Genomic DNA, 15,369 nt, shown 5'->3' on the forward strand with positions numbered 1-15,369 from the left:
CATGCTGTTTTTTAAATTCCTAATAAATAAAGTTATGGAAACTTTTTGACGACCCCTCTTAGATACTATCTAGTTTATAATATACTGTATTATGTTTGTTTCTGTAGCTTGCTGGAAAGACACCCTAGCAAACTCAATTAATGTCTACTACATGGATTATAAGAGTAACATGAACTTTGAAGACTTTCAAATAGCCTTTGGTAATCGGAACTGGGTAAGTTTCCAACCGTTTATAAAATATCCTAGATAGACATGCTCTATCTAACTGGTCTTCAGCCATTCAGGTATAATAATTTACCCTGGGTACCACTGTATCTTATCATTACATTGCAATACCAGATTTCTCCAGAGGTAACAGAAATGTTACTACTATCTTAAAGTAGTAAACTGCCACTAGAATAAAAGAAATATTTGATCCCCCCTGCAGGCTTAAGTCATAATGTACTAATATGCACCACATACTAGCACATTATGATAGACTTACCTGCACACGGAGCCCTCCATCGCAGCTCTGTCACAGCTCCTTGGTGCTTCCATCTTCATCTGGTCTTCCTTCCAGGTTTTTGAATGGGGGCCAAGATGATGTTAGTCTCGTGCATGCCCTGGCCATGGCACGGCGCTCTGCATTCTATGGCATACTGTATGCCATGAATGCAGACCGTCACTTAGCATGTGCAGGTGATGTCATTGGCTATTGCTGATGTACAGTGCAGGTTTAGGAGATATTAATTGTACCTACAGGTTAGCCTGATTGTAAGTCTACCTGCAGGTACAACCTAAAAAATAGAGTTTACTACCGCTTTAAACCCTAACTTTTCACCCTAGGGAAAAAAAATCATAGGTGATCTTCTTGACCTTTGCACAAAAATGTAAATACTTTTTATTCTTTATAATGCCCAAAATAATGTGTATGCAGTTTTTTTCTGCATCAAATCCCTATCTGGATGGAGCCTAAAGGGTTTTTTTAGGGAACAGACACAAACTGTTTCATAATTTACTAGAGCTTTTCGGATATTTAAAGTAGGAAAAAATAGAGCTGTGTTAGGTCTGAGTGCTTAGTTGAAAATTATGTGCTATGATGGACTGTATTTCCTGGGAATGCATTATGGCGGATATGCCCATAACTGAACGTGATCTATAGCAGTACCACCCCTTTCGGCTCAGCATATACTGAGATCATATAAGGCCTTAGACATCACACAGCTCCTGGTTGTTTGCATAGCCTGCCTTTCTCTCTATCTAGAAAGAGTTGAACTTATTCCCAAAGATCCTCCAAACATATAAAAGAGATCTTCAGATGTCCCTGGGTGTATTGCTGGTCTTCCAAGGAAGGTGGGAGCTGCACAGAATGTGACCTGTAGTGAAAACCTGTGTGCACAATTTTTCTTTGGTGGTAGGAACCAGAAAAGTGAAATAATAATAACCAAATATGTCCAAAATAAAGTTGTTGGCATAAAGCTAATCTCAGGGCAGATGTTATAAAGCAAAAATTAAATCAGGTATGTACAGTATCTATTGAAAAATATTCAATGCATTTTAAATGCAACTAAAGTACCTGCCTCTTGCATCCACTTGTCAGAACATAGAAGGAGGGACAGCCCTAGAAGCTTTGGCTCTGAGTTTATATTTAAATGATCTAATCAGATTTCTTGTTTGCCTTGCAGGGCTCCGCAGTAAGCAGCTTCACTGAGATACAATTGACGCAATATGTTGAAAGCACCAATGCATTTAACAGCTACGATTCCTCAGTTGAGGTGCTTAATTTTCTGGGAAGCAATGACTTTGCCTACAGTTATGGGTTCCTGAGCAGCTTGCCAACCAAAAATGTCAATTCTGATGTCCTTTTTTCCTTGCTGAAAAATCTTGTGGAAAAACTAAACCAAATTCAAGATCCCCTCTGTAAGCCTCAACTAAATACCATCTTCCAGGGAACACTTAGTTATTTGCTCGTAGCCACCAATGAGACCATCCTCCAGATGCTTGCTCCAATAGACTGCTCTGACTTCCAGGCCATGTAAGTAGAAACAAAATACATAGCATGTCATTTTGTTTTACACTGAGAATAGGTCATAAGATGCCTATTGACATATGAGAGCCTTCAGAGGTTCAGGGATTCTCCAGCTACAGTCAGGCAACTGTTTCTACTGATTACACTGTAAAAATGCATGTTTGTCTTGGCCAAGTGTCCTTTTGTATGCCTATTTTAAGTTTATATCAGCATCAGCTTATTTTAGGGGAAAAATAATGGTCAGACAAATATATTTTACCCTTCATTTGCCCAAACTGCCAAAAGGTATCATAGACATTAAGCGGTTGCCCAATGCAACTGAAGAAAATCACCAAATCTGGCTCAAGATGACTGTATTGGAATATGTTGATTTCAAATCAATTGTCCATCTTACACTATTTGACTCTCTTTACAATGGGAGTACACATGGTATAAAAATCTATGGCAATGACAGTACTAATACAGTTGCAAGAAAAAGTATGTGAAAACCTTGCGATTACGTGGAGTTTTGCATGAATTGGGCATAAAATGTGCTCTGAACATCATCTAAGTCACAACAATAGAAGAACACAGTCTGCTGAACATAATACTACACAAACATTAGATGTTGCCATGGTTTAATTGCACATAACATGTAAACATTCACAGTGCAGGGAGGAAAAAGTATGTGAACCTTTGGACTTAATAACTGGTTGACCCTCCTTTGGCAGCAATAACCTCAACCAAACGTTTCCTGTAGTTGCAGATCAGACCTGCAAAATGATCTGGAGTCATTTTGGACCACTCCTCTTCACAAAACTGTTTCAGTGTACCAATATTCTTGGGATGTCTGGTGTGAATCGCTCTCTTAAGGTCATGCCACAGCATTTCAATCGGGTTGAGGTCAGGACTCTGACTGGGCCACTCCAGAAGGCGTGTTTTGTGCTGTTGCAGCCATTGTTTTGTTGAATTACTTGTATGCTTTGGGTCATTGTCTTGTTGCATCACCCATCCTCTGCGGAGCTTCAGTTGGTGGACAGATGGTCATACGTTTTCCTGCAAAATGTCTTGATAAACTCTGGAATTAATTTTCCCATCATTGACAACAATCCGTCCAGGCCCTGAGGCAGCAAAGCAGCCCCAAACCATGATGCTCCCTCCGCCATGTTTTACAGTGGGGATGAGGTTTTGATGTTGGTGTGCTGTGCCTTTTTTTCTCCACACATAGTGTTGTGTGTTCTTCCCAAACAACTCAATCTTGGTTTCATCTGTCCACAGTATATTTTGCCAGTAGTGCTGTGGAACATCCAGGTGCTCTTTTGCAAACTTCAAACGTGCTGCAATATTCTTTTTGGACAGCAATGGCTTCCTCCGTGGTGTCCTCCCATGTACTCCATTCTTGTTTAATGTTTTCCTTATTGTAGATGTGTCAACAAAAATGTTAGCATGTGACAGAGATTTCTGTAGGACTTTAGCTGACACTCTGGGATTCTTCTTTACCTCATGCAGCATTCTGCGCTGTGCTCTTGCAGTCATTTTTACAGGACGACCACGCCTAGGGAGAGTAGCAACAGTTTTGCTCACTCCTGGCTCCAATTAGCTCTGGGAGAAGTCATTAAGCTAGGGCCTCACATATTTTTTCCTCCCTGCACTGCGAATGTTTACATGTTATGTGCAATTAAACCATGGCAACATCTATTGTTTGTGTAGTATTATGTTCAGCAGACTGTGTTCTTCTATTGTTGTGACTTAGATGACGTTCAGAGCACATTTTATGCCCAATTCATGCAAAACTCCACGTAATCCCAAGAGGTTCACATACTTTTTCTTGCAACTGTATGTGACTTCTCCAGATATTTATACTTTATTACCAATAATGCTCTTAATTTATCGTCTGCTGTACCAAGCCTTGTGTTTGATAGTTCCACCTCTGCTTTGTCAATTGTGTCACGTTTTACCTGTACAATGGCTACACACAGTACAAAGGGGGGAGTAAAATTTGCGCTTGTCAAAAGCAGTTCTGGCCTATTCAAATCATGGTCAAGTTAGAAAAGGCTTTTTGGGGATGATCAACAGCAGAGCTTAATGTGAAAGTTAGGTAGAAGATTTTACTACCTCCCTAACTGCTATCTTTGACCCTGGAGCTTTTATACCGTCACTATTTGCCCCCCCCCCCCCCCCGAATGTAAGGCAGGGATCCCCTTGACTATCATGCCCCCCATTCCTCAAGAGAACATCCATTCAAAATGCTTCTCCTTCCATAGAGGCATATCCTGCTCATGCTTGAGATATCTCACAAACACCATATGGAGGGTCTGTGTTCGCTCCATGGAGTTAAAGTGTCTATTATTCAGAGTCCCATTGTTACCACCAGAGTTGCCAATCCAAAATGTATATACCTTTATAGACAACTGCTAGGTTTCGGACAGCTTAAACATTTTACTAGTTAATCATTGAAGCAACAGTAAACTGCCCTATATGATGTAGACCTGTACTGAAATCAAGATATCATTTGATTTGATTCCTAAGTTCTGATGCCTATATGATATTTGTAATGAGCTGTAACCCATTGCTGCTTTCCTTATCGCTGTTTAGCTTTCACATATTGTTATTTTTTTAGCTACCAAGGAATCGACATAGTCTATGATCAGCTGTCTGATGACTTGAAAGAGTTAGTGTTCCAATACAGGATGAACTTTTTGAATGCTGAGGCTACCAAATCAGGTAAAAATCCACTTTTCTTCAATTTTTATGTATTAAAGCAAAACAAATTGCTTCATTTTTCAAATATGTAACCTTTGCTTTATCTACATCATGCAATGCAATAAAAACTTTATTGTGACTTATCAGCTGTACACTCTTGTAACAACCAGGAGCCAATCACTGTGGTTCTTGGTCATGTGATGGTGACAGCCAGTTGTATTATTCACAGTTTTGTCTGATAATAGAAAATTGTCATCAATATAAAAAAATATAATAAACTCTATAATAATTATGTATTTTTATATAGACAGGACCATTATAAAAAAGTTTTTATGTATTTTGCAAATACTTTATGTATGAAGTAAACATTAAAGCAAAACTCAAACAGCTAAGCACACAGATGACTCAGGGATTGCATTTTGCGATTCTCGTTTCACACTGCACATCAAAGCAGGTGACACCTGATAGCTTTTTCTGGTTTTGCAACTACCTGTGTAACCTCTACTCCTGTCTATATATTAAAAAGTAAATTAAAAGTATCATGTTGCCTATTTGTTTCAAGAGATCTGGCAGGTAACACTGAAGGCTAGACTAAAAAGCAAAATAACCATTGTCAGGCAAACCATGACATCTGTAAATGTTGTGTTCAAAGTTGTGATCTCATGTGATAAGTGTTGTATTGTTCCTAGAATCTGCATGCACATATGGACTCAACAGCGTTCAGTGGCTGGAGCAAAATTTTGGAAAATCAATTGAATATGCAACCTATGCTGACCTAGTTCGTCTCAATCTACACTTTGATGGAGTAAGTTGTTTTTTGTTTTGGGCTTCGCTACTTGATTCAGTCCCTGCCACAACTGATATGAGGAGGTTCTCAATAATGTTTCTGGTTGTCACAGTCAGAAGAAAGTTGACAAGGGTTTGAGTCAATAGACGTTGGGCTTCTGTTGATGGCAGAAGTTTGACATCAATTTAAGATTCTTCTGAGATCATTCAGAATTCATTGACAGGTGTGTTTGACCTGTAGTTGACCTTCTAATCTGCATTTGACCTGCTTCAAGGGGGTTTTGCATTTCCTTAGATTTGTGAATGCAAGACCTGTCTGATGGGACTAGAGCCCTGTAGACACAGGCCTTATTACAGCAGAATTCCTTGGAGATTTTGCTGCTGCAAAATTAGTGGTCAACTTCATCCATCAACATGCACCTAAAACATCCCTCGTCTGACTGAGATAACCTAGGTTTCCTCTTTTCACTTTTTTTAAACTTTGAATAGAATGTGGTTAAAAACTCTGTGAATTTTGGATTGTGGTCTGTGTCCCTGCTGGAGAGACTCACTCAGTCTGTTGGTCCAGGTGACCATTTTCTTTAGAGGAAATCTTCCAATGAGGGCAACAGTTCTATGATCCGATATCCCCTTTCTTTGAAGGGATATGCTCTAATTTTGTGCTATGTCTCTAGGATAGGAAATGAAGGTGAATCTCACTAAAAGGACACAAGCAATACATAAATAGATACTGACAGGATCTTTTGTAAACCTCTTCCTGCCCTCCCCTGGGGTCCCTTTAACAGAGGCTAGAGACAAGGAGCTGTCTATGACAACTTGGCTACTGTGCTGGGAGCGTGCAGTGAGCTCAGCTGCCCATGGACGCACTTGTGCAGAGTGGGCATTACAGCCCTTCCTCTTTGCTGATGTGCATATGCATTTCATGGATGCCACAAGGTTAAGCAATCCTTGCATCGGGGGTCTCCAAACATTTCAGTATGAGGACCATGTTATATTTTTTTTTAAAATAATTGCTGTCCATAAAAAATCCCCATCAAAGTACTTCCTTCAATCACGGTAGCCACCAGAGTCTCCCCTTCATCTGGGTCCCAATCAGAATTCCCTCTTGCACTGGGGTCCCCACCAGAGCCTCCGCACATCAGAGTCTGCCTTAGGAGTACCCCCTGCCATCAGGATCCCCAGTAGCATCCCCCTTTACATAAGAGCAGAGACTATAGGTAGCTTCTGTTGACTTTAATCCTCAGTGCACATTGAAGATACACTACTGACCCTTGCTGGGGGATGAAAAAATCTTCTAAGGAGCCAGATGTGGTCTGGGGGAGGTAGTTTGGAGACCGCTGCCTTAATGCATTCAAAACAAAACAAAAAATATGTTTGCTTTACATACACTTTTTGCAGAAGCTTGAGCAAGGAATGAAAAAGCAGGATAGAACCAAAACTATAGCATGCAAATCTTTCCACTAAAAAGATATGTTAAACAGACATAGGATTTAGCTAGCCAATATCCTTACATGAAATATAATGTTTAGGTGAAATGAACAGAATGCTGAATTTTAGATTATTTTACATTTATCATGTACCGATAAAGTCTTTTCTTTCTTTGTTTTTTTAGTACCAAGCTATTCAATATCTGAACGTAAATCAGACTATCGATATGTTCATAGAAACCAAAATCTTCACTTCCGCCTCTCCCAGTGACATTGAAACTCGAGTTACATCAGTAACTAATGCCTGGAAGACCAAAGGATATGAGTACATAAAGTTGTTTCTAGTGGAACTAAAAACCGTCTTAATTAAGGTGAGTTGTACAGTAGATCACAGATACGTTCAAAGGAAAAACTTTGGCCTAATGCAGACATCTCAAACTAGTATTTTTTGGGGGCTGCATGTGACCCGCTTACTCCATCCTGGTGACTTCAGCCCTCATTTTGTTTGCTAAAGTTCTTATCAAAAACAATTGCCATATTTTTAAATAAAATACTTGTTTTTAGACATTTTTAATCCCAACCTCTTTTCAGACACTTTCTAACTACCTGTAGCTCAACAACTGACACTCCAAAAGCTACATGAGCAACTTTTGAGGCAGGTTTGGGTATTTTTGGCCCCTAGACTTCAATAGAAATGGTTGTAAATGCTCAAATTGTATGTTTTCTGAGGTATAGTTTAGGCATTTTTAGCTGGTTGAAACTGCACAAAAGCTCTGAAAACACCTGAAAATCACTAGCTCTGAAGAAGGGGGTATGCCCCCGAAACGCCAGCATAGCGGTAATGTTTTTCGGGCCACTAGATTCCTGCACTGGATGGTGTCTGGCGGTTTAAACACTCTTTTATTTTCTACCTTTGTGAGTACCCATTTTGAAATGTACCTTTGGTAATGCACCAGGTGTTTGCACTCTTCTGTATATTTTCTTTCTTTACCATCATCAGAGCTTGTAGAAGTATGAGGTATGTTGTGCACACTTGGGCAGTGATTTATACTCTGAATATGATATGTTGTCAAAAAGTACTCAGTAACGTTCAGCAGCTGGTTTAGGTGACACCAGTTCGAACATCTTCTAGTTTAGTGATTGACATGTTCTCTTTCCCCCCCAACAGCTTAATATTAAGATCATTGTGAATTTCCAAGTACGGTTCCAATTCTTGGAAGGTATGTGGGGAATAATGAAGACAAAGTTTCCTGAGTTCACATCAAATGACTGGTACAGCTTTACTGAGTCCCTGAGCTACTTCACATCAGCAATTAGTACTGAACAACTTTCCGATCTGTCTGTTGATGTGGTTGAAGACTGCTCTAATCTGCATACAATGTAAGGATGGATGGTACAAGGAGGGGAAGTGTGCTCATGGCTAGGTGTTGGGGCTTCACAGTTTCCTGTCTGAGTCAAGAAAAGAAGTTTTACTTTAAAGTGAATCTCTGCTTTGACTGTGCAGGGCAAAGCAACAGGTTCACTTTAATGCAGACCTCCACAGACACATGTACTTGTCTCACTTTCACTCCACTACCACTCTGCTCAGCCACTGAGGGTGAAAGCCTTGTTATGAGTCTATAGACTGAGAATGCTGAATGGCCTGCAAAGTGGTGGGGTTGCATTAAATAACGACTAAAAGCTTCTGTATGACAGTCTAAACAAGCATATAGAAAACAAAAAACTTCAAAAACAAAAACCATCCCTGACTGAGCCAAATGCATCTTCATTTGTGTCTCACACGTTCCTCTTCCCGGACACTGCAACTCACAGTGGGAGGGTTTCAGCAACAGAAATGTACTGTCAATCCAGAAATCAATGGGTAGTTCTAGGTGTGGCCAGGTGCTTATTGCCAAGAAGAGAAAACGCAGATAGTCATGCCCCCTACAATATTTTTTCATCCCACTGTAGTGCAATTAAGCACAGTCTATATGAGGAAGGCAACTCTGCTCTGAATTTGGGAGCAGCGCAACATTAATGCCACACCATCACAGGAAGCTGCATAAGGTAGACCTCCCTAGCAGGCTTAGCAGGTATTTGTGGGACTTTTCAGAGGAGCTGAGAGAAAACTATAAATGCAGATGTACTCATAATTAGGTAAGGGCATACAGTATTAGAGCGAATATAGAAGAGCATTCCATGGAGGAACTGTAACTCTAGAGAATTCCTATGGTAACCAAAAGAAGTCCTAGGTGCAGAACTGGAAGAGAAAAAAAAATATTTTGGTAAGCACAGGATTATCTTAAGTTAAAACAGATAAACACATCTTTCTTCTGTTCTATCAAGGTATGTGATACCTTTTTTTGAGGGGGTTACATCTGTGTTTCATTTTATGATGTTTACTGTAAAATGATCAAAATTTAATTTTATACAATTATGATTTTCCTTTAGTGTGGCTGGCTTTGGCTCTGGTTACAGTGACATGAATGACAAATCAATATCAGAAGTCACCGACTGGATCTCAAATTTCCTCAGGAATGTGCCAAGCCGTAAGTTTTTGTTTTTCATCTTTATGCATTAGAATGGATGGATAAAATTATTATTATCTTTTACTTGAATGATGCTATCAAATCCTGGGGCGTTTTACAATGGGGTATGAAAAAGTAGTCAAGTGGGTCTGGTGCTATTGCGAGGGTTAGGTGTCAGAACTCTAACACAAGATATGTTCAAGATGGAGGGTTGTGAATAATAATGTCATCAACATTTTTATTTGCAGGTACTTGCCAGTCTAAACTAAAGTATTGTTGATTAACTGTATATTTAAAAATCTTTATTCACAAAAGAAATATTTATTAAAGAGTGCCTCCAAGACATAATTTGTAAAGCATTTTGGGTTTTCTAAAGCTGGCCATACACTATTAGATTCTAAAACTAAGTTTTGTATAAATATTTGTATGAAAATTCTCAGCACATTTGATGACTTGATGACATCCAAAAGTACTTCAGAATTTTGTTTTCTTTTAGAAAATTTAAAGAACGTTCCTAAAATGAAAAAAATTCAAAGTATTACTAGTATATGGACAGCTAAAGTAAGAAAAGAGACAATAGTCTAATTCACGCTAAGGCTTTGCCCAGCTCTTATGAACACCTTTTCTCCAGGCAGGAGAAAAGCAGTGTAAAAAAGCAATTAAAACCATTTTGCAAATGCACTTTTCAAGCATTTGAGTGTTTATTCATTCCATTGACCAGAATATTAATTTATCCTGGCCATTGAAATGAATGAACATTCAAGTGCTAAATTTGTCTAGTATTTAGGCACATCTGACATTTTTTTTCTGCCAAAACACTCCTCTCCTGAATGCACAAGGGATTTTTTTTCTGTCTCTAAATACTCCTGCATTTTAATGCATCCAAATGCTTATGTGTGCATGGCCGCATAGGCTAACATGGAGGGACATTTAGAGGCAGAAAAACAAAAGGTAAAATTCCCTTAAAAGTGGTGTTTTTGACGCCCAGTGTGCATGAGCCCTAAAAGGAAAAGCCTATCTCTGAGCAACTGTGTCCTGCCCACCCCTTTAAAAAAAATCCCCACCCCTTCTCTTTGCTCCTACTTACCTTGCTGCTGTAAGGAAAACATCTTTGGAGTCTGAGTTGCATCACCATCTAGGCTTTATCTGGATTTCAGACCAGAACAAAAGTGTATGTCACACAGAGGCTCCCTCCAGAACTAGTGGGAAATCGGTCACCTAGCATAAACATAGTTGGCTGGGGGTTACCAGTCTCTTCAATGGGAAATGCCGCTCAGTTAGCAGGCTGCATTCCTTAATGATCTGTGGGCAAAAAGGATTTAGAGCCAAATTAAAAAATAAACATGTAAAGTTAAGCTGGGGCACTTGCTGTTATTTATTTAAAAAAATTCCCTGGACAACAATATTTAAGCTGCAGAATAAATTGCTGATGATGTAGATGTTTCTAGGGATGACAGCAGTCATTTTTTAATTTCTCATCTTTGAATTGTAGACTGTATAAGTGAAGTGGGAGATTGGCTGGTTGACAACTATAAGGAATTTAAATCAGACGTTGATGTTCGTGTACTCCTAGAAATCAACCCTGATTACAATTTGGTAAGGAAATATGGAAAAACAAACTGGAGCTGTAGCCAGTATCTCATGGCACATAAGACCTACTGTATGTTTAAGCAGTCACAACATTTAAGAAAACATGTCTTAAAAAGCCTGTGTGTTTTATCTATGTCAGCTTACTATTATACTTGTGTGTAACCGCAATCATCTATAGCAGATATAAATGTGCATAAAAAGTCAGCAGGCTATATACTAAGTGAATGCTTGACATGCTGTTATTTTTTTATATTGTATATGCAATTGACCTACCATAAATCTCCTACCAATTGAGATTCTTGATTGAGTCAAAAGAGTGACAGACAGGTTAATGTAATAGCCTTTTATTCTGTCATTGCATACACAAAGAAGCAGACTATGACTTTAAAGGTTTCTAACTTGCAATATCTTTTTTTAGGTGGGTTCCATCAACATAATGGTTCCAGACCAGCTTGGACAATTTGTCATGTTGAGCTCGGAAGCACACACCGATATAACAGTTATAGAAAAGGTCTTTGACGTACTTATCAATGGTACTCACGAGGAAATTATGGAAAAGTTGGGCACTTTCTGGGAAAGTTTTTCTGCTGAATATATTAAGGTAGTGTGTTAATCCTACTGTGTTATATTGTGCTCTCCAGTGCATTATATACAATTTACTGTGCAAGCACCATGGTAGTCTCACTAAACATACTTTTTTCTGTCTAGTTCCAAACAGTACATAAATACCTCTGATAAGTTACACAGATAATAGTAGATGCATCAAGAATTTATTGAAGATTGTTTGAAAAAGTAATATCTCACACTGGGCATTGATATACGGTTAAACATTGTATATGCCTACTAGCAGCTATATCAAGATGAATTCCATAAGCATTAAACAATGCTGTTCAATTTTGTCCTCAGAGGCCACAATCTTTCTTAGTTTTAGAAATTCTGTAATCAATTGTCAAAACAGAGATGAAAGACCAATTCTACCCATTTCTATTTTGGGTGGACACCAGTGGATTTAATCACCATCCAGTCTCTGGCATCTTTTGGAACATTCAGTGGTTCAATTTCCATGTAGTAGTTTGTTTCTCAACCCTTCCCTTTTTGAGAATGCTGCCTAAGATTAACTATCTGTAACTGTAGCTAACAAAGAAAACAAAACCAGAAATACTTACTTTGATAGGTAAATGGAAAAAAGGTAAAAGGAAAAAAAGTGCAGATTTCCAAAAGGAGACAAAGAAGGTCTCTTTATCCGGTAATCTGTGGTGTGAAAAGCAATCACAGGACTTTGTACTGGACCTTGAGTTTCTCTTTTACTCCTCTAGTACTCTTTTGTATGTCTTAGATCAGTTTTCAGATGTTTTTTGCAGGTTAATAATGTGTGTTCGGGTGGCAGTACAACTTGTTGATATTCTGCTATTCCTTCCAGCAAGAGTGTTACAGGAAAAATAAATTGATCATCAATTCAGAGTTATAGAGAGCTAATCAGGACATTAAGCTGCTATATTCTTCCATGTAGTCAATTATTGAATAAGGGGTTGTAATGGGATTGAAAAGGTGCCCATTGCCGTTCCTATATATTGGTGACATTTTAGGATTTTAAATACATATTTCTTCATTGTGTACCAGTAAAGGAATATTAAAAAGAAACGTTTTACACATTTCAGTAACCCTGCATCCTCTTGATGTTAAGGAATGTTCTGCTTATATGATTTTTGTACGCTTTCCGGCTGCTTTGTGTTTGTAAAAGATGTTATTGATCAGAGATGAATAGCCATAAAAATGACATTTCTTTAAAAGACTAATTAGTCCCATTTTTGAAAATCAGTGCATGAATGAATAATAGAACTACTATCACCTGTCTTTAATGTCTAACCTGACTAAAAATGTCTCTTTATTTAAAATAACCTCATTACTAAATTGAAAATAGCTTCCATTGGGGGTTTCACTGCTCACATATACTATGGGCAGTTTAAAAAAAACGTTTACATAATTCCTAATGAATTTAACACAACAAACCCAAAGGCACACTAAAAAATAAATAACCCCCTAACACCACTTTCTGCTTCTAAGCATTGGCTTAACATTTAATAGAAACTTATATTAATCATGAACTGAAAAACAGGGTAGCATGACTGCTCAATGCAGCTGTAGAACAAAATTTGCATTGAGCAGTCATGCAACCCAGTAACTGTTAGCCGGTTGCTATAGGTTACTGCAATTTGCACAATATTCTTTGCTTTTCTAATTTAAACTATAATCAATAATTATCTCCCATGAAAAAGTCTAGGTAGTGCAACAAAAAGCAGCCTTAACTTTTAAATATGGTAGACTTGTAGCCATGTAAAAAATTGAGGATTTGATTTGTTCTGCTAATGAGGTAGCTGAAGGAAACCCTACAAGGAATGACAAAGGACCCAAGAAAGGGCTAAAAGTGATTTAGAACACAAAATGGGTGCAAGTATCTACCCAAAGTTATATTCGTTTTGGGACTGCCCTTTATAATGTTTGGTGGTATGTGTAAAAATGTGACTAAAAGTAATTACTGGAGGTAAAATTCATATTTTGTGTTGCACAGTTCTGGATATGACAATCACCTGTTCTGTCACGCTTTGGCCATAGAAGCTAGCAGTTCTAGATATAGAAGGTCTGCTGCACTCTGCTTGCCTCTTTGCCTTGCGTTACCACTTTCTGTCTCTTGTGGCTTCACTTACTTGACTTCCTATTTATTGAATCTGGTACCATTCATAGTGAGTAATAATACTCTTCCAATTTTTTTAAACTTTTGTGAAACAAGAATTTTCAAAGTAATCAAAAGCAGGACAGATTGTGTTATATGCAGTGGTTGATGACACAAATGTAACAAAACTGCCTTTTTCTGCTAAGATGTACAGCAAACAGGAATAAATACAATGGCAGATTTACAGTGGGTAATCCAATACTTGTTGGAAATTGGTGAGGGGGTACTGTCTTGGAAGAAAAAATAAAATTCCTCAGACTTAAACTGATTCGTAGATACTTAAAACACAATGCAGTGGATTAATTAGAGTATATTAAACACATACATGCACACTTGATAAACAGCAGAAAGTGCAATACGAATACAGTAGGCCACAGCAAACACTTACATTTTTGATTAATAAGAGAAGAGGATAAGAGAGAGAAAAGAAAGAGTTGGAATGCAAGAGAGCCCTTTATAGAGTAGTACTGTTTATTAACTTGCAACTGAGAGACTGCACAAATCTACTGGAGTGGTGATCAAACCTAGGGTATCAGCTTAAGGAGAATACTTCTGTCTCCATGTATATTTATGTGTAGGCCTGTAGTCACTGAAGTGGTGTAGATGGGGCAAAAAACCTGTGGCTCAGCAGAGGGACTCAGATTGGTGTTAATGGCCCCAGTGATGGAAAATAAAATGATGGAAAATGGTCAGCTGGTGGGGAGAACCTTCAGCTGTGTAGCAAAGTGTTCTATTATTAGACTTAATCTGCACACCTTCAGACCTGGTTCACACTAATGCGATGCGGGAACTGCAGTGAATCCTGTGTGTTTCCCACACCACATTGCAATTGGACAGAGTCCGTGCGAGCTGGTCAGGTGTCAGTGTTAAATAAATGACACCCTAAAACAGATCACCAAAGATATCAGATGGAAAATGGAAAAAATGGAAAAAAAATGGTCCAGAACCATTTTGGTTAGGATGCGATTTGAACTATACAAAATGTATGGCTCAAATCACACCACACAGACATTGCATGTGATGTGCACAGGAATGCAGTGCGATCCCGTTGTGAATCACATGCGGTCTCCCGCACTGCACAAGTGTGAACCTAGTCTTAATGTCTGTACCACCTTATGGAATAGGCCTGGCAGGGAGAAGGTTCAGTTTATATCAGTTAAATGCTAACAACCAGCAAACTCAAAACAAAAAAATAAAATAGCTAATATAAGAGCTGAACATATTAGTTACAAATTTGTGTTTGTGACGCCTATACAGAATATGTGATACTTAGTATGCACTAGAAAATACCACCTACTGTCCTTCAACATTCATTTCAAATATAATTAGCTCTTATACATTTCTGTAACTTTTTTAACACATATTAATAAAAACTCAAAACTTAAATAAAAAAAGCTTCATAAAAAGTGTAGGCATGCTCTTTTGCCTCAAATCAATAGACTTTCATTCATAACTGATCTGCTAACAGTTTGTTCGCATTTCTTTAGCTTGCACAGCATAGAAAATAGAATGACTTTGTATGTACTCCTGTGGACTTTGTTATCACTTCCAGGACCAATCACCCTTTATCTTTTCATTCAGGTGTTAGATTTTCCCCATAGAGTTCAGCTCTACTGCCTACCTAGTGGAGCTAGTAAG

General features: G+C 38.3%; 1 protein-coding gene across 2 annotated transcripts in view; it reads left to right on the forward strand.

Annotated features, from left to right (window-relative positions):
• Nucleotides 1–15,369, forward strand: part of LOC149458513 (uncharacterized) — a 78,844-nt gene that overhangs the window by 13,127 nt on the left and 50,348 nt on the right. For both annotated transcript variants that reach the window (XM_089682094.1, XM_089682095.1), the window contains 9 exons: nt 108–214; nt 1,665–2,014; nt 4,608–4,711; nt 5,380–5,495; nt 7,089–7,274; nt 8,072–8,283; nt 9,334–9,431; nt 10,903–11,006; nt 11,419–11,601. In XM_089682094.1, coding sequence (XP_089538220.1) covers nt 108–214; nt 1,665–2,014; nt 4,608–4,711; nt 5,380–5,495; nt 7,089–7,274; nt 8,072–8,283; nt 9,334–9,431; nt 10,903–11,006; nt 11,419–11,601 — 1,460 coding nt within the window. The remainder of the gene's footprint in view (nt 1–107; nt 215–1,664; nt 2,015–4,607; nt 4,712–5,379; nt 5,496–7,088; nt 7,275–8,071; nt 8,284–9,333; nt 9,432–10,902; nt 11,007–11,418; nt 11,602–15,369) is intronic.

Source organism: Staurois parvus, unplaced genomic scaffold (assembly GCF_062004578.1).
Source record: "Staurois parvus isolate SC_StPar_1 unplaced genomic scaffold, SC_StPar_1.0 ptg000285l, whole genome shotgun sequence".
Lineage (NCBI taxonomy): Eukaryota > Metazoa > Chordata > Amphibia > Anura > Ranidae > Staurois > Staurois parvus.